The sequence below is a fragment of the Salmo salar genome, chromosome ssa26 (genome assembly GCF_905237065.1).
Source record: "Salmo salar chromosome ssa26, Ssal_v3.1, whole genome shotgun sequence".
In the NCBI taxonomy this organism is placed as follows: Eukaryota; Metazoa; Chordata; class Actinopteri; order Salmoniformes; family Salmonidae; genus Salmo; species Salmo salar.
The window spans coordinates 35,260,001-35,279,762 of record NC_059467.1 but is presented as its reverse complement, the minus strand read 5'-3'; the positions used below and the strand labels follow the sequence as shown (position 1 = coordinate 35,279,762).

The 19,762-nt window shown below is 43.2% G+C and overlaps 1 protein-coding gene across 8 annotated transcripts in view; it reads right to left on the bottom strand.

The window, feature by feature from the left end:
- LOC106562734 (proprotein convertase subtilisin/kexin type 6) overlaps positions 1–19,762 on the bottom strand; it is a 101,544-nt gene that overhangs the window by 79,095 nt on the left and 2,687 nt on the right. For all 8 annotated transcript variants that reach the window (XM_045708235.1, XM_045708237.1, XM_045708232.1 and 5 more), the window contains exons 2-7: positions 19,415–19,519; positions 15,376–15,501; positions 13,715–13,858; positions 12,855–12,931; positions 9,141–9,229; positions 226–398 (exon numbers count right to left, since the gene is read on the bottom strand). In XM_045708235.1, coding sequence (XP_045564191.1) covers positions 226–398; positions 9,141–9,229; positions 12,855–12,931; positions 13,715–13,858; positions 15,376–15,501; positions 19,415–19,519 — 714 coding nt within the window. The remainder of the gene's footprint in view (positions 1–225; positions 399–9,140; positions 9,230–12,854; positions 12,932–13,714; positions 13,859–15,375; positions 15,502–19,414; positions 19,520–19,762) is intronic.

Below are 19,762 nucleotides of genomic sequence, written 5' to 3'. Positions count from 1 at the left end.
ATTATATCAATATTTGCGCATAAAGGCGTTTCCACCAGCATTTCTCACAAAATGAATTTTACCTGCACAAAAAGACTCCACCATGTCAAACGAACAGATGATCTGACGGCATTCATAAAATTGTACCGAAACTTCCTGTTTCCAGCACAGCAGTCTTTTTTAATACTATATGACTTTACTCACATATAACTGGGGATGGAAACGTGGTTATAGACCATAATTCACCTTTTTGATGCCCATCTCCAAGGCCTGTTTGGCCAGAGGCCCTGGTCCGTCCACAGTCTTTCCATCGTCGTCAGGTCCCCAGCTGGCGCTGTAGATGTCTATGTAGTCAGGTCTGATACCAAGGGACTTAGCCTCTACTACATCTGTCACATCACCATCCAGCATACGAATACCTGCTCACAGGTACACAACCAATATCAATCAATCAATCAACCAATCAATCAATAAATAAAACAATGAATCAATCAACCAATCAAATGCATTTATAAGTCACTTTTTTATCTTTGTCATAAAGTGTTTTACAATAACAAATAGATGGTCATTTAGCAGGTATTTGTGTCCAAAGGTAACTTGCTGTTTAAAAGAATGAGTCAGCGTATTTGTTTTGTTTGTATGTTCAGCTTTAGTAACAGCTAGTTTACCTTGGGTCCCCTCAAAATCCACATGTTCGATAGTTGAGAGCCAGGATATTTTCACATAGCTTTGATAACGATTAGTCAGGTCAGTGGTTACGCCAAGGAAGTAAGTAAGGAAGGAAGGAAGTAAGGAAGGAAAGAAAGAACCAGCCAACTAACCAAAAAAACAACAAATTAACGAACTAACAAACTAACGAACCAACGAACGATGCCGCTTTATAGAATTGAAACAGGGCCAAAGGGTTTGATGGGCAGAATTAAGATCACACTCTGCTAAACGTGGCATGATTATAATCAGAAGCCTTTGCTGCCAGCTAGGCGACCGCTGAGTACTCAGAGAAAAGTGTGACCAATGTGAAACTATGCCGACACATTTATTCCCTTTACTGAAGCACAAAGACACAGTTTCACTCTTTTGCTTTATCTTCCACTCTAAACACATATTTATTGTCAAACAACACAGCCAGCGAGAGGGTGTGTGAAAAAGACTGTGTGTGTGTGTGTGTGTGTGTGTGTGTGTGTGTGTGTGTGTGTGTGTGTGTGTGTGTGTGTGTGTGTGTGTGTGTGTGTGTGTGTGTGTGTGTGTGTGTGTGTGTGTGTGTGTGTGTGTAAGTGTGTGTTTGTGTGTGTGCCTCTCTCTCCCCCTTTCCCCTCCGTCCATCCCTCCATCTCTACTCCAACCCTCCATTGAGTTCACTCCTCCATCCACCCCTCTCCTCATTTTAAAATGAACAGTATGTTCCCAAAGGGGGGGAGAGAGCAAGAGAGAAAGAGAGAGAGTGAAAGGTTCTGGAGGAAGTTCTGAGCGTAAAACAAATTATAAAGCAGGGGCTCACTCATAAAGGCTGTTTGTTTGCATTAGCAAAACAATTTCCCTCAATTACAAGCTGGCAAATCTGTTCCAATAAATTGTATTATAGTTATTTAGAGGCGCACAGGTGCCCAAGACATTCCCTTCTATTCCTGGCGACAGCTGTTAAGAACACCAACGTGCTAACGAGCAATTAAACTGGAATACAAAGTGACAGAAATATATCTAATATAAAGTACATGCGGCAACACCCCTATGGAAAAACCACGTGAATTTCTCATGTGACCGGATGTGAAGTGTTCCAAAAACACGTTTTCATGTGATCGCGTGATCTTATGTGAAGGTGATGTGTTAACATGTGACAACATGTAAAGCAACATGTGACAACATGTAAAGCAACATGTGATAACATGAAACTGCACATGTGAAAACATGTGATCACATGTGAAATTTCACGTGAAATATATAGTTTTTCTCTGTAAGGGCAACTCTGTCCAAAAAAGACATACGGCAGTATTGAACCAACAGTTCTTTGTGATATTTTGTGTGTGTGTGTGTGTGTGTGTGTGTGTGTGTGCGTGCGTGCGTGCGTTTTTTGTGTGTGTGTGTGTGTGTGTGTGTGTGTGTGTGTGTGTGTGTGTGTGTGTGTGTGTTGGTGGGTTGGTTCTTACAGTGCCTTGCAAAAGTATTCATCCCCCTCTATGTTTTTCCTATTTTGTTGCATTACAACCTGTAATTTAAATGTATTTTTATTTAGATTTCATGTAGTCCAAAATAATTTAAAACGGATAGGTGGTGCATGCATATATATTCACGCCCTTTGCTATGAAGCCCCTAAATAAGATCTGGTGCAAAAAATTACCTTCAGAAGTCACATAATTAGTTAAATAAAGTCCACCTGTGCGCAATCTAAGTGTCACATGATCTCAGTATATATACACCTGTTCTGAAAGGCCCCAGAGTCTGCAACACCACTAAGCAAGGGGTACCACCAAGCAAGCAGAACCATGAAGACCAAGGAGCTCTCCAAACAGGTCAGGGACAAAGTTGTGGAGAAGTACTGATCAGGGTTGGGTTATAAAAAAATATCTGAAACTTCTCACGGAGCACCATTAAATCCATTATTAAAAAATTGAAAGAATATGGCACCACAACAAACCTGCCAAGAGAGGGCCGCCCACCAAAACTCACGGACCAGGCAAGAAGGGCATTAATCAGAAAGGCAACAAAGATAACCCTGAAGGAGCTGCCAAGTTCCACAGCTGAGACTGGAGTATCTGTCCATAGGACCACTTTAAGCCGTACAATCCCCAGAGCTGGGCTTTACGGTAGAGTGGCCAGAAAAAAGCCATTGCTTAAAGAAAAAAATAAGTAAACACGTTTGGTGTTTGCCAAAAGGCATGTGGGAGACTCCCCAAACATATGGAAGAAGGTACTCTGGTCAGATGAGACTAAAATTTAGCTTTTTGGCCATCAAGGAAAATGCTATGTCTGGCGCAAACCCAACACCTCTCATCACCCCGAGAACACTATCCACAGTGAAGCATGTTGGTGGCAGCATCATGCTGTGGGGATGTTTTTCATCAACAGGGACTGGGAAACTGGTCAGAATTAAAGGAATGATGGATGGCGCTAAATACAGGGAAATTCTTGAGGGAAACCTGTTTCAGTCTTCCAGAGATTGAGACTGGAACGGAGGTTCAACTTCCAGCAGGACAATGACCTTAAGTATACTGCTAAAGCAACACTCGAGTAGTTTAAGGGGAAACATTTAAATGTCTTGGCCTAGTCAAAGCACAGACCTCAATCCAATTGAGAATATGTGGTATGACTTAAAGATTGCGGAACCCATCCAACTTGAAGGAGCTGGAGCAATTTTGCCTTGAAGAATGGGCAAAAATCCCAGTGGCTAGATGTGCCAAACTTATAGAGACATACCCCAAGAGACTTGTAGCTGTAATTGCTGCAAAAGGTGGCTCTACAAAGTCTTGACTTTGGGGAGGGGGGAATAGTTATGCACGCTCAAGTTCAGTTTTTTTGTCTTATTTCTTGTTTGTTTCACAATAAAAATATTTTGCATCTTCAAAGTGGTAGGCATGTTGTGTAAATCAAATGATACAAACCCCCCAAAAATCTATTTTAATTCCAGGTTGTAAGGCAACAAAATAGGAAAAATGCCAAGGGTGGTGAATACTTTCGCAAGCTACTATATATCCTTGTGGGGACCAAAAATCCACACAAGTCCCCACAGGGATAGTAAAACAAGGAAAATTCTCCCCGTGGGGACATTTCCCAAGTCCCCATGAGAACAAAGGCTATTTTAAGCTTAGGTTTTAGGTTTAGGGTTAGGTTAACAATTAGGGTTAGGGTCAGAATTAGGTTAAAGGTAATGGGTTAGAGTTAGGGTTAAGGGTTAGGGAAAAAAGGATTTTGAATGGAAATACATTTTAGGTCCCCACGAAGATAGAAGAACATAACGTGTGTGTGCGTGTGTGTGCGCATGTTCGTGTGTGTGTGTGTGGTAAACTCAAACAGAGACCTTGTTCAGACAGCTAGGTTAAAAAGCAATAGCAATAAGCTATGAAGTCAACGGGTGGAATCCGCTTTGACAACAAGTTCCAACAGTGTGTGTGTGTGTGTGTGTGTGAGTGAGTGAGTGAGTGTGTGAGTGTGTGAGTGAGTGAGTGAGTGAGTGAGTGAGTGAGTGAGTGAGTGAGTGAGTGAGTGAGTGAGTGAGTGAGTGAGTGAGTGAGTGAGTGAGTGAGTGAGTGAGTGAGTGAGTGAGTGAGTGAGTGAGTGAGTGAGTGAGTGAGTGAGTGAGTGAGTGAAGGAGTGAGCGAGTGAGCGAGTGAGTGAGTGTGCGAGTGAGTGAGTGAGCGTCACGGTTTGGTTTCTATGGTGCATGAAGAAAGAAAGCTAAGAGGCTCCTGATGTGTCTCACAAGGATACAACCAGGAACTCCAGAAGTGTTTTCATGCGAGGGATACGCATGCATTCCTCTGACCATGGTTGCCATGCCAGAGTTCTAGTTCTGTATTTGGCAGGAGAGGAAGATAAAGGAAATGTGTGCTGGATCTAGAAATGACTATTTGACAAGAGCATCTTTCTTTACGGTTGTGGAGGATTATTATTTTCTTGAATAGGCTCTCGTCGCCCATATCTCACAATCCATCAGATACACACACACCTGTGTGTCAAGTGTCTTTCCCATTATCGAAATGGACATTTCTGTGTTAGCGGGGGAACAATAGGAGAGGGCGTAACAAACCAATTCAAACACCATAACAAACCCACGGCCCTCTTCACCCACCCCAAACCCCCCACAGACACACAAACAACCAACACACCTGATTCTACTAAATCAAAAAAGCAAAAACTGTTCCAGCGATAGCTCTCACAGCCACGGTAGGTCATTATGGTATCTTGTATAAGTCACTTTTTATTTTGGAGCGACAGAGAGAAATATCATTGAAGTTGTGCCTTGGGGAGGATTGGTGGTGAAAGGGGAACAAGGGGGGGAGGGGGGTGTTATGGTGTTTGTATTGGTTTGTTATGCCCTCTCCTGTTGTTCCCTTGGGGGGTGGGGGGATACAGACCCGATGAGAGCTGCGTTCACAAGAGAAACCTCACCGTGAAGAAGAAAGGAGAGAGAGGATAGAGAGCGAGAGAGAGAGAGAGCAAGACCGAGCGAGCGAGACCGAGCGAGCGACGGAGAGGGAGAGAGAGTGGATAGAGAGAGAGAGAGAGAGAGACAGATAGCGAGAGAGAGAGAGAGAGAGGATAGAGAGAGAGAGAGAGAGAGAGAGAGAAAAAAGAGAGGGCAAACAAGAGAGAAGAGAGAGAGAGAGAGAAGGAGAGAGAAGATAGAGCGAGAGAGAAAGAAAAGAGAGGGAGAGAGAGAGAAGGAGAGAGAAGATAGGGAGAGAGAGAGAGAGAAGGAGAGAGAAGATAGAGAAAGAGAGAGAAAGAGAGCAAGAGAGAAGATAGAAGAGAGAGCGAGAGAGAGAGAGAGAGAGAGAGTATAAATACACTGACTTGAAGCAGATGAGGAAAATCAGAGAGGAGGGATTCATGAAAAGGGAGAGGGTCCACAGAGGGAAAACCAACAGTTCTACTGAGTAACATGGATGAGTGTTGGAGAAATAAAATGTAGTTTAGCCTAACTGTAAAAGCTAAAAGGGTTTTAGCCATCACGATATTGCATGGCAGGCTAGCCCATGCATCAATAACTGATTTGTGTAAATGATCTAATCTAGAGCCCATCTAGAACCTAGAACCCTACAAGCTAGAACCCAGTAACGTCTACTCATTCTTCCCATTATCCAAGCATACCATTCACTACACTACAGTACTGTAAAGACTACTGGTACCATTCACTACACTATAGAACTGTAAAGGCTACTGGTACCATTCACTACACTATAGAACTGTAAAGGCTACTGGTACCATTCACTACAATATAGCACTGTAAAGGCTACTGGTACCATTCACTACACTACAGTACTGTAAAGGCTACTGGTACCATTCACTACACTACAGTACCGTAAAGGCTACTGGTATCATTCACAACACTACAGTACTGTAAAGGCTACTGGTACCATTCACTGCAGTACTGTAAAGGCTACTGGTACCATTCACTACAGTACTGTAAAGGCTACTGGTACCATTCACTACACTACAGTACTGTAAAGGCTACTGGTACCATTCACTACACTACAGTACTGTAAAGGCTACTGGTACCATTCACTACACTACAGTACTGTAAAGGCTACTGGTACCATTCACTACAGTGCTGTAAAGGCTACTGGTACCATTCACTACAGTACTGTAAAGGCTACTGGTACCATTCACTACACTACAGTACTGTAAAGGCTACTGGTACCATTCACTACACTACAGTACTGTAAAGGCTACTGGTACCATTCACTACACTATAGAACTGTAAAGGCTACTGGTACCATTCACTACACTATATAACTGTAAAGGCTACTGGTACCATTCACTACACTATAGCACTGTAAAGGCTACTGGTACCATTCACTACACTACAGTACTGTAAAGGCTACTGGTACCATTCACTACAGTGCTGTAAAGGCTACTGGTACCATTCACTACAGTACTGTAAAGGCTACTGGTACCATTCACTACACTACAGTACTGTAAAGGCTACTGGTACCATTCACTACACTATAGAACTGTAAAGGCTACTGGTACCATTCACTACACTATATAACTGTAAAGGCTACTGGTACCATTCACTACACTATAGCACTGTAAAGGCTACTGGTACCATTCACTACACTACAGTACTGTAAAGGCTACTGGTACCATTCACTACACTACAGTACCCTAAAGGCTACTGGTACCATTCACTACACTACAGTACTGTAAAGGCTACTGGTACCATTCACTACACTACAGTACTGTAAAGGCTACTGGTACCATTCACTACACTACAGTACTGTAAAGGCTACTGGTACCATTCACTACACTATAGAACTGTAAAGGCTACTGGTACCATTCACTACACTATATAACTGTAAAGGCTACTGGTACCATTCACTACACTATAGCACTGTAAAGGCTACTGGTACCATTCACTACACTACAGTACTGTAAAGGCTACTGGTATCATTCACAACACTACAGTACCGTAAAGGCTACTGGTACCATTCACTACACTACAGTACTGTAAAGGCTACTGGTACCATTCACTACACTACAGTACCCTAAAGGCTACTGGTACCATTCACTACACTACAGTACTGTAAAGGCTACTGGTACCATTCACTACACTACAGTACTGTAAAGGCTACTGGTACCATTCACTACACCTCAGTACTGTAAAGGCTACTGGTACCATTCACTACACTATGGTACTGTAAAGGCTACTGGTACCATTCACTACAGTACTGTAAAGGCTACTGGTACCATTCACTACAGTACTGTAAAGGCTACTGGTACCATTCACTACACTATAGAACTGTAAAGGCTACTGGTACCATTCACTACACTATAGCACTGTAAAGGCTACTGGTACCATTCACTACACTATAGAACTGTAAAGGCTACTGGTACCATTCACTACACTACAGTACTGTAAAGGCTACTGGTACCATTCACTACACTACAGTACTGTAAAGGCTACTGGTACCATTCACTACACTAAAGTACTGTAAAGGCTACTGGTACCATTCACTACACTACAGTACTGTAAAGGCTACTGGTACCATTCACTACAGTACTGTAAAGGCTACTGGTACCATTCACTACACTACAGTACTGTAAAGGCTACTGGTACCATTCACTACACTACAGTACTGTAAAGGCTACTGGTACCATTCACTACACTACAGTACTGTAAAGGCTACTGGTACCATTCACTACACTATAGAACTGTAAAGGCTACTGGTACCATTCACTACACTATATAACTGTAAAGGCTACTGGTACCATTCACTACACTATAGCACTGTAAAGGCTACTGGTACCATTCACTACACTACAGTACTGTAAAGGCTACTGGTACCATTCACTACACTACAGTACTGTAAAGGCTACTGGTACCATTCACTACACTACAGTACTGTAAAGGCTACTGGTACCATTCACTACACTATAGAACTGTAAAGGCTACTGGTACCATTCACTACACTATAGAACTGTAAAGGCTACTGGTACCATTCACTACACTACAGTACTGTAAAGGCTACTGGTACCATTCACTACACTACAGTACTGTAAAGGCTACTGGTACCATTCACTACACTACAGTACTGTAAAGGCTACTGGTACCATTCACTACACTATGGTACTGTAAAGGCTACTGGTACCATTCACTACACTACAGTACTGTAAAGGCTACTGGTACCATTCACTACACTATAGCACTGTAAAGGCTACTGGTACCATTCACTACAGTACTGTAAAGGCTACTGGTACCATTCACTACAGTACTGTAAAGACTACTGGTACCATTCACTACACTATAGAACTGTAAAGGCTACTGGTACCATTCACTATACTATAGCACTGTAAATACTACTGGTACCATTCACTACACTATATAACTGTAAAGGCTACTGGTACCATTCACTACACTACAGTACTGTAAAGGCTACTGGTGCCATTCACTACACTATAGTTCTGTAAAGGCTACTGGTACCATTCCAGACATCTGCAGACGAGAGAGAGGGGGAAAGGGTTATAAAGAGAAGAAATAGAGAAAGAGAGAGAAATATGTTTAAAAAGAGAGAGGGATCAATGGGGTGAGAGAAGAAAGAGAGAGGGAGATAGAGAGATGGATGCATGGAAAAAGAGAGAGGGAGAAAGACAAAGAGTGAGCAAGAAAGACAGAAATGCCTGCGCTTTCAGCACAGTTGCAGAGAAGACAAAAAAGTGGGAGGGGATGTGAGATTCTGTCGTTTGATTAAAAACCCTCGACATTTGACATCACAGAAACCGCTGCGGGATTAATGCCTTGTGAACGCATGAATGTCCACAGCTTAGCGCTGCAAGCTAGAGAAACACTCTTATTACACCTCTCTCACACACACACTTTTTACACAGAGCAGGACAAGTCAAGGTTAATCTGGTGCACACATGCAGAATAATTTTGTCTGAGAGGAGAGGAGAGGAGGGTAGAGGGTAGGGTAGAGGAGAGGAGAGGAGAGGAGAGGATACTCTACCTCCAATGCGTGCGTTGTATGCAATTCCCACAATGCAGTGGGAGTTATTGGCCACAGCTGCAACCTCACCGGCACAGCGCGTCCCATGTCTGGAGAGAAAAAGAGGAGAGGAAGAGCGAGAGGAAAGAAGGAGAGGAGAGAGGGAGAGGAGAGGGTTCTTTGGCTGTCCCCATAGGAGAACCCTTTGAAGAACCCGTTATGGTTCCAGGTAGAGCCCTTTTGGGTTTCATGTAAAACCCTTTCCACAGAGGGTTCTACATGGAAGCCAAAAGGGTTCTCCAATGGGAACATCCAAAGAACACTTTTGGAACCGTTTTTTCTAATAGTGTACCAGGAACCAGGCTCAGAAGGTTCCGTCCTCTTCTAGGCTGTCCAGGGTAATACCGTCACTAAACATAAGGACTAGTAAAGGACTGAAAAGAGTTGAAGGTCTATACTAAGCATTTCATCTCCCACTCTTCATTTACATATCACACAAATAGAAGGGATCAGTCCACCTCTGGAATGAAGTAAAGGTTATCCTCTCTTCACAGGCTCAGCAGGTGGTGGAGGAGTCAATATTCAACACCTGACACTCTTCCTCATTCCCTTCTTCTCTCTCTCTCTCTCTCTCTCTCTCTCTCCTTCCCTACGCTCTTTATCACAGCATGTTAACACACCTGATAGGAGCCTACAGCCCCAAGGGACCGACGGCTACTGGATAATGACTGTTTCACCAGCGAGAGACATGAAAAACATTACAAAAAGGACCTCTTAATTCACCTCTTCACAAAAACAAACCAGACTCACCAAATAAATGTTTTAAAGAGAAATTAGATGAGAAAATATTGAGATGAAAAAAAGATTGAGAAGAGAAAAGATGAGATGAGAAAATGTTGTGAAGTTTTAAGTAAGGAAGTGACAAAGACGTTATCGTACTGAATACAGAGATCTACTGAAACTGTAAAGGGTGAATTTCAGCCTTCAACTGAGATGTGGAATTAGTGAGAGCGTGATGGAGAGAAACAGATAAAGAGAAAAGAACTACAAGGAGTGTTGTTCCAGTCCTTTCTCCCGAGAAAGAAGGAACTGAGGTGAGTACGTGGACCAGTACGCTGTTCACTCCCCTGCCGTGCAGCTGGTTGCCTTGTTTGAAAATGAATGTGTGGCCAAACATGGTGGAATATAAAACATGGTGGAATATAAAACATGGTGGAATATAAAACATGGTGGAATATAAAACATGGTGGAATATAAAACATGGTGTCACATCGCCTCCTGTTAGGCCACGCAGTAATGAGTTTAAGAGGAGAGAGCGCCTGTATACCAATGCACACACACACACACACAAATACACACACACGCACGCACACACTAATCTCACCCCAGTCCAGGTGCATCCAGTGAACTCATCTCACCAAGGCTGGGTGCATCCAGTGAACACATCTCACCAAGGCTGGGTGCATCCAGTGAACACATCTCGCCAAGGCTGGGTGCATCCAGTGAACTCATCTCACCAAGGCTGGGTGCATCCAGTGAACACATCTCACCAAGGCTGGGTGCATCCAGTGAACTCATCTCACCAAGGCTGGGTGCATCCAGTGAACACATCTCACCAAGGCAGGGTGCATCCAGTGAACACATCTCACCAAGGCAGGGTGCATCCAGTGAACACATCTCACCAAGGCTGGGTGCATCCAGTGAACTCATCTCACCAAGGCTGGGTGCATCCAGTGAACTAATCTCACCAAGGCTGGGTGCATCCAGTGAACTCATCTCACCAAGGCTGGGTGCATCCAGTGAACACATCTCACCAAGGCTGGGTGCATCCAGTGAACTCATCTCACCAAGGCTTGGTGCATCCAGTGAACTCATCTCACCAAGGCTGGGTGCATCCAGTGAACTCATCTCACCAAGGCTGGGTGCATCCAGTGAACTCATCTCACCAAGGCTGGGTGACAGAGAAACAACCTGAATGGCTTTCTCTTTAATAGTTGTTTCCCCTCTCCCCCTGATCCCAATTACGTGTCCCTCTACAGCCAGGGGTGAATTACACCACCCAGAGAGAGAGAGATGAAGGAGGAGAAAATGAATAAAGACCTTTTGGGTTTGTTTGCTGGTCAACAAGACTCCAGATTAATTTGATTGCTTGGTGAAGTTTGTGTTGTGACAGAAATGCCTTCAGTGCAGCAATAAGAAACACGATGATAGCAACTGAATACACAACAGAATATGATGAGTGACTAGTCTGTCTGGTCTGGAGTCAGTTTCTAACCAGAGATGAGACGTTTGTCTAACTGAATACACAACAGCATTTGATGAGGGACTAGTCTGTCTGGTCTGGAGTCAGTTTCTAACCAGAGATGAGACGTTTGTCTAACTGAATACACAACAGCATTTGATGAGTGACTAGTCTGTCTGGTCTGGAGTCAGTTTCTAACCAGAGATGGGACGTTTGTCTAACTGAATACACAACAGCATTTGATGAGGGACTAGTCTGTCTGGTCTGGAGTCAGTTTCTAACCAGAGATGGGACGTTTGTCTAACTGAATACACAACAGCATTTGATGAGGGACTAGTCTGTCTGGTCTGGAGTCAGTTTCTAACCAGAGATGAGACGTTTGTCTAACTGAATACACAACAGCATTTGATGAGGGACTAGTCTGTCTGGTCTGGAGTCAGTTTCTAACCAGAGATGAGACGTTTGTCTAACTGAATACACAACAGCATTTGATGAGGGACTAGTCTGTCTGGTCTGGAGTCAGTTTCTAACCAGAGATGAGACGTTTGTCTAACTGAATACACAACAGGATATGATGAGTGACTAGTCTGTCTGGTCTGGAGTCAGTTTCTAACCAGAGATGAGACATTTGTGTAATGGAATAAGTATAACTCTCAAACTGAATATGTATAATAGAAAAAAGTATGTCAAACTATTTCATAGCAAGTTGCTCAAATCGTCACCAATGGAATGTTGGACGTTCCAGTGGGACAAGTATGATACAAACAACACGAGGTTCAATGACAAATAAAAGAGTGGTGCACTGCGGCTGGGGGACACATTTCAAAGCCGTCACATTTTCCTGTCACATTTCAAAGTTGTCTTTGTGTCCTCTTTATATTCATTAGCCAGCCTGTAGACCTCAGACAGAGAGAGAGAGAGAGAGAGAGAGAGAGAGAGAGAGGCAGCATATGAACGCCCAGCCACATCCACCAGAGATGAAAGTCAAAGTGTTTCATTAAAGTACCATATTAATAATGATGTACATTAAAACAGTGCATGAGTCATTTAGGTTACATCAGAAGCGTGGTGTGGGGAAGTGTGGCATGGATCCTCCTGTCAATAGCCCAAGGGATGGGTTGATGGAGAGATGGAGGGATGGAGGAAAAGAGCGATAAAGGTACATAGTAAAGGTACATTGGGATGGATGGAAGGAAATATGGAGGAATGGAAGGATGGAGGAATGGAGGTATGTGGTGATGGGGAACGGGGAATAGAAAGGGGTGCAAGTAATGGAGGGGTGAACAGAAAGAGCGAATGGAAGGATGGATAAGGAGAGGGGAAGAGGGAATAGAGGGATGATGAATAGAGGGACAGGGGAATAAATACACGAGGAATAGAAGGATGGATGGATAGGTGAAGGGATACAGTGATGACGTAGAAGGATGGAGAGATGGAGGGAATAAATGAAGGATAGAGGGATAGGATGGGGACTGAGGGATGTTTGCTCTCACTTGTTCTCGTTGCTAGAATCATAACGAGGAGTTGGATCATGGTCGTTCCCGTTGACATCATAACTCGCCAGCTGGTCCTGGAGAGAGAGAGAGACAGAGACAGAGGGACAGAGAGACAGAGAAAGAGAGAAAGAAGAGAGAGAAAATGAAGAGAGCAACAGAGAGAGACAGATAGAAGGAGAAATCAAAGCAGGTCTTGCTCACTAAAGGACATAAAACTAAAAAGGAAATATATTGCCATGGTTTTTCCACATTTCAGTCATATCTCACCTCATGCACTATTACAGAACCAGTGACAGATTGGAACCAACACCGGCCACAACTTAGAGACGTAATCCAATGTGTCAGGCACAGAAATGAAATTTGTCCGACAAAGGTGGTGTGTTGTTATGGCCTCAACAAATACTAGCAGTGTGGGTGTGTTGTTTTTGTGGACGTACCCTTTTCACACAATCGTGCCAAACCAAACTGTTCTGGCCCGGGTATTTTCTTTTCACTTTGTCCTTTCCAGCAACTAAGGTGGTGGTGGTGGACGTTATGTTATTATCTGTGTTATATTCTGTTCAATTCTTTATTCATATCCATTAGGGATGGGCACTGATATCAGTTGCAATTTTTCATCTGACAGCGATATCATTTTGGAATTTATAAACACTTTACTTTACTGTAGCCCTTTCAAAACATGAACATCAATCACAATTCAGTTCCCACTGGGCAAAACATAACCCAAAACACAACCCAAACAAAATGCAAATGCATCCAATGAGTTTTCAGAGTCACAAGCTTGATGTAGTCATTGTGTGCTAGGAATATGGGAACAAACGTTTGACTATGTGAAGAGACCCCAATAGTATACTTACATAGTTCTGTGCCAGGTCAGGGTGGTTCCTCTCGATGCCGTCATCCAGGATGGTGACCACCACGTTCTTGCCCGTGTAGCCTCTCTGCCACGCTGCCAGAATGTTCATCTCTGACCGACAGCGATTGTTCTTGTCCGTACAGTGCTGAGGAAGAGGACCACAGAGGACACATACAATGTTAATAGGAAACAGAGGAGTGGTCAGACTGGGGTCCTATGTTAATCAGTACGTATATCTGTCATGTCAACCGATGTGTCACTGACAACCTTAAATATGGAAAATCTCTATTCAACAGCAATGGCTTGGTTGTCCTTGAGTTTGTCATTTTTTCATCTTTGCATCCCACCTCCTAATTTGAATGTGAGGACATTGAAGAGCAATTCTTGTTCCCTCAGATAAGTGAAACTGTCTGGCAGGATACTAGGGTCGTGTTAAATAGGTACAAAAGGTTTTAAAACAGAATTAATCTGGGAGGTACTACCAGATATTGTCCAATAGGAACACTGATTTTCATTTTCTGTTGCAAAACGTTTTGATAAGGTGTGCCCTTCTGAACTCACCCAGCATTAGGGTGATGTGAGACAAACATGACCCTGAGTATAAATTCTCCAGCCATTATCGTCTCTCTATATGTTATATCACCCAATCCCCTCCAACGGATCTGGGTTCACATAATGTGTTTTCTTTCAAATACTTTAGCAGCGCTTGATTTAGCTTGTCTGGCACAATGGAACAGAATAGTCCTAAAAGTGTAAACCCTGCCCATCTGGCATTCCAGGCAGGCTTAATCTATCAAATGCTCAAAGTATTTGAGAGAACCAGGTCTGGATCCAAACTCAGTATCACAACCCAGCACTTCCCCTACATTTACCCAGCCCACCTTTCTTAAAGAGCATTAGGATTCTGCCCCTTGACTCCTATTTTTAGTATGCATGTTAAACACTCGCCCCAACAGACTCTGGCATGAGATATAGGATAAAGAGATATACAAGGTAAGCTCTGTGGGAGAGAAACCATTATAGGCCATCTGTCTGTTTAAAAATGTCTTCTCCCACAGAATGCCAAAGCGGAGGCCCATCCCCAGCATAGACAACAGTTACATTCCTGCCATGTAGTGCATTCAGGTAGTGAATCATTTTACCCACATCCATCGCCTCTATAGCATCTAATCCATCCTAACCCCAGATTTACCCTGAGCCCTGAGAAGTTTGGACACTTCTCCCGAGTAGGCAACAGAACTGCAGCCTCTGGACAATTTCACACTTGAGTTCCTACCCAAAGCTCTTATCGTCAACCTGGTTTAATTACTAAAAGACGACCGGACCGTAGCCGCAGAGATGCATTAGCTTAAGGCAGTTTGTATTAGACTCGTGTGGTGACAAAAACATGTTCAGGGAATAGTGGTGCACCTTAAACAGGGGGATCGATGGTGTCAAGGGGAAGTGAGGGCACTCGTTTGGGCCCGTCCAAAATGGCACTCTATTCCCTAGATAATGCACTACTTTTGACCAGGGCCGATTAAAATGTTCCATTGCGTGCCCTAATGAATATGACCCTGATTTTCATTTCAGCTAATTATTTATTCCTTGATTCAATTATTTCAAGTACTACTACATATATGACTCCAGTGAGGATAGATGGTAGATATGTAGTGGACTTACAATATACCACATGTTGGACCATTTGGGGTCGTTGAAGTGGACGAAGTTGGGGTCAGGGCTTCGGGTGTCGCTTTTGATGTATCTCTTTACTCTCTGCTTCACTAGCTGCTGTTGAACCCAGTCAACCTAGAAAGACATCACACACACACGCGTGCACACGCACATGCACACACACACAGTAGAGAGACCACAGAGACATTGTGGCTTGCTTAAGCGACTCCCAAGGATGGATATGGGAATGGAAATCACTGGTGAAGTTTTACACACATTAACAAACAAACACGTTTGTCGATTTGCAAATTGGAAATGAATGACTATGTATCTGTCCCAAATGGCACCCTGTTCGCAATGTAGTGCACTACTTTTAATCAAGGCACATAGGGCTCTGGTCAAAAGTATTGCACTACATAGGGAACAGGGGGCATTTGGGAGCCATCCTATGTATTCTTAATCCATGTGATAAACACATTCAAATGCAAATTCACAAAGCACCTTGCATACGTACACAGTTTTAATTGCATGTGGTGTCTGCATGCTCCGATTCAGTGCATGCCTTCATAGCAGTCTCAAACCATTGCATATTAGGAGTTAATTGTACACAATGGGCCCGTTTCCCAGACACAGATTAAGCCTGGCCATAGACTTAAAAGCATGCTCAATGGAGAATATCAATTGAAATAGCTTTAAAGTCCAGGACTAGGTTTACTCTGTATCCAGGAAACCTGTCCTATCTTATTAACTACTGTATATAGCCTACTGTAGTAGGTCTGACCAGTGGTTGTGGTGAGAGGCCCAGAAACCATATGGATGCCGTGTTTAGAGTTCTCTTCTTGATAAGTTATGTTGTGACAGTGGTTGGTGGTTGGTGGTGAAATCACACAAGCTGGGGGGGCAGCAAATCAGAGGCCTGACAGAGGTAAAATTGGTTTCAGGGCATCAGCCCCAACCTTTCATTTATACACACAGGGCTTAGAGCGTGATATGATCAGGATGAGCTCTGTTGAGGAGCTCCAGACTTTGGGCTTTGGCTTTTATTACTCTTGAGATCCTGCCTGTCTGAGTGAGATAATCTCAGGGAGAAGGCCAGAGGAGAGGCTCCCCAAACAGCTGCACTTTTATTCTTAAAGCTGCCTGTAGGCTAGAAGTGGAGGGTGGAAGGAGGCCTCCAGTAATACCTGATGGGCCTGATGTGATACGGGTGATGGGTACATGTATCTATGTATCTATCCAAGTGTATCTGTCTTGAGGTTCTGATAGGATTTTGATTGGATTGCCTTCTCTTGGTCCCTGATAGTGTGTGTGTGTGTGTGTGTGTGTGTGTGTGTGTGTGTGTGTGTGTGTGTGTGTGTGTGTGTGTGTGTGCGTGTGCGTGTGCGTGTGCGTGTGCGCGTGCGCGTGCGTGCGTGTGTGTGTGTGTGTGTCAGTCTCTCTGCTTATGTTTCATCCAGACAGAGTAAATTAAGAGATCTGGGAATGCAGAGAGAGAGACACTTGAGTGGATAAATGGTCTGTCAACTATCACTATGTTAGGTATGTTAAAGACCCAACTCTGTGTGTGGGCTGCGTCTGTAAAACAGCTGGGCTGAAGTGGTCCGAAGAACAGAGGTACAACACTTTCTGGCGACAAATGGGATTTTAACCCCTAAACATTACAGTATCCATAACACTAGTTCAACCCTTGATCCTAATCTTAGAAGATGGAATCTGCATTAGGGGAAACAGCGCCTCTGTCCGCCCCAGCACTTTTGTTATTAGTTCTGTTTTGTGGACTAAACAGAGGTGAGGTGTGTTGATCAGAGTGGTCAACACTAAAAACACCAATACATATTGTGCTGTTCTACTGCCCCTGAATGATGGTACTTCTTTGTTGTTGCAACACGCGAAACCAATGTGGCACTTTCACCATTAAGGATTCCAACTTTAAAGGGAAATTCCACTTCAAATATGAAGTTTTGCTCTTTACCGTTAAATATTTCATCTGTCTGCCACATTTCTAACCCAGAGACATAAGTCAAAATCTGTAGCAGAGCTGATGATGTCACAGGCTTGCATTCCCCAGTAGGATCCTGCTACAGAAGCAAATATCAACAGCTGTGTCAGTGAATCAACTACAGCCAAGCTAAGTGGAAAATCATGTACATTTGAATTTCGAGGGAAGTATCCCTAAGCTCATGTACTTGCTCATCTTTTGTGACTAACGTTATACTGTTGTGACTATGTATTTGCCAGTGGAGGCTGGTGGAAGTAGCTATAGGAGGACGACCTCATTGTAATGGCAGGAACGGAATAATTGGAAGGGAGTCAAACATGTGGTTTCCATATGCTTGATGTGTGTGACACCGTTGCATTGATTCCTCCTATAGCTCCTCCCACCAGCCTCCTCTGGTACTTGATCATCTGTTGCTGATAACAGACCCTGGCCGTGACCCCGCTCTCTGAAGGTGTCTCAGGGGGAGTTAGGATATGCAAAAAGCACATTTCCAATTCACACATGCATATTACTAGACCAGTACATGTGTGAAATAGGAGAAATATAAGAAACCACCAAAGTATTATTCCTACCATTCATCCTTTCTAGCATTCACCTTAGAAGTGAATCATAACTGTTCACTTAGTAATGTATTGATGTCAAAGGGAGACTATGGGCTCTATTTTAACAAACCTAACACAATGGTAAATCTAAGAGCAAGTGGTAGCGTTATAGGTTCAGACGTGTGTCCGAAATATTTTGGCAATTTTCACTATTACAATTATCTGGGGACTTGCTGGCTTTGGCGGGAAAGGGCTGGGTTTTGATGAATAAACAAGCTGTGGTTGTGTCAAGGCTTGGCCCCTCACTGGCCAATCAGAATGTGCTACATGGCTAAACGTGTGGTTGCTTCAAGTTGTGTATTTAAGGTATTTTATGTATTGCCTTGGAATCAACTCCAATGCCAATGTTAGTCCGATATAGTTTATTAAATGGCTTACAGATACAAAATAACAACATGTACACCTATCTATTCCATCTTTGCTAAATAGGTTAACTTGAACCCATTTGCTGTCCACATTGTTCTAAGTAATTGCATGGCTTCAATAGAATTCACACTGATATAGGGAATAGGTCTACAGTAAATTGCATTATGGCTGAGCATGGACATGCAAAACATTGTCAATAAGCAAGATTAAATTCATTATTGATAAGGCCTAAAAAGAGAATGAAACAACAAAACAACCTGTTTTAAATAGGCTATGTCACACTTACAGGCACCATCATTTCTTCCCTTGGACATATAATATTAAAAAAACGCAGACTATGGAGGGTTTTACACACATCCAAAACATGACCTGCATGCTAAAATAATGTGGGCCTGCCTACAATGCACAGATAAAAAGGGAATGTCAGCTCACTGTTTAACTCCTCTCAAACTTTACATTTTAATAAAGCTTTGGTGATTAAGATTTATTTCCAAGTGGTCTCGGGAGCTAAACCCTTTATCGACAGTCTTGACTACTTTGTGATTGATTTGGGCAGAAAAAAAGCCTTAATTGAAAGGAGGCTAATCTTGGTTTTTAAGCAAATGAAACAAAACGGGGAAAAAACACATGTTTTTTATGTTTCTAAATAGGAAGTATTCAGACTCCAAAAGCACATCAGGCTACTCTTGTTCCATGTTCATATGGTCAGTGTGCATCACGGCTGGATAGGCTGTGTTTCTGCTGTCAATATTCATGTCATAACCAAACCAGCTTTTGGTTGGTCTTAAATATCCCTACCAGTACTGCCTGAAATTAGCACTTTGGATCATGTTTTTAAGGACACGCCTCAAATATTTCCAACCCCTCCCATCTGAGCGCAAGTGTGCTGATGTTTGACAGGTAAATTGCCGAACCTGGTGTTAGGGCTGGAAAATGCAAATGCACCAGTTTTCACATTACGAAATTGCAAACTAAAATGCGTTTGACACTAGCGCCGCCTTAATGCCAGCCGAAAATAGACCACTATGTGAAAATTCTAGGTTAGGATTCACTCCGAGTAACTGCCAAGCAGACGTCTCACCTTCGGGTCCATCTGGATGAAGGAGTGAGCGCCCCTAGTGGAGAAAGCTGCTCTGCGCACCACTCTGCTGTGGTGGAAATGGTAATGGTCCTCCAGACTCCCGATCTGGACAGCAACAACATGAAAACAAACAGTAGGGTCATGGCGAGAAGAAGAAGAAGAAGAAAATACACTGCAATCTTTACAGTATACATAAAAATGATCGTTGTGGAGAGCAGAAAGGGTAATGCCAGGTTAAATCTGCATTCTACAGTAAAGTGAGATATAGAGCATGCAGTGAAGTGATCAAGAACACATATAATTGTATTGTATGTTACTGTCTGTACATCAATGCAAATCGATATAGAG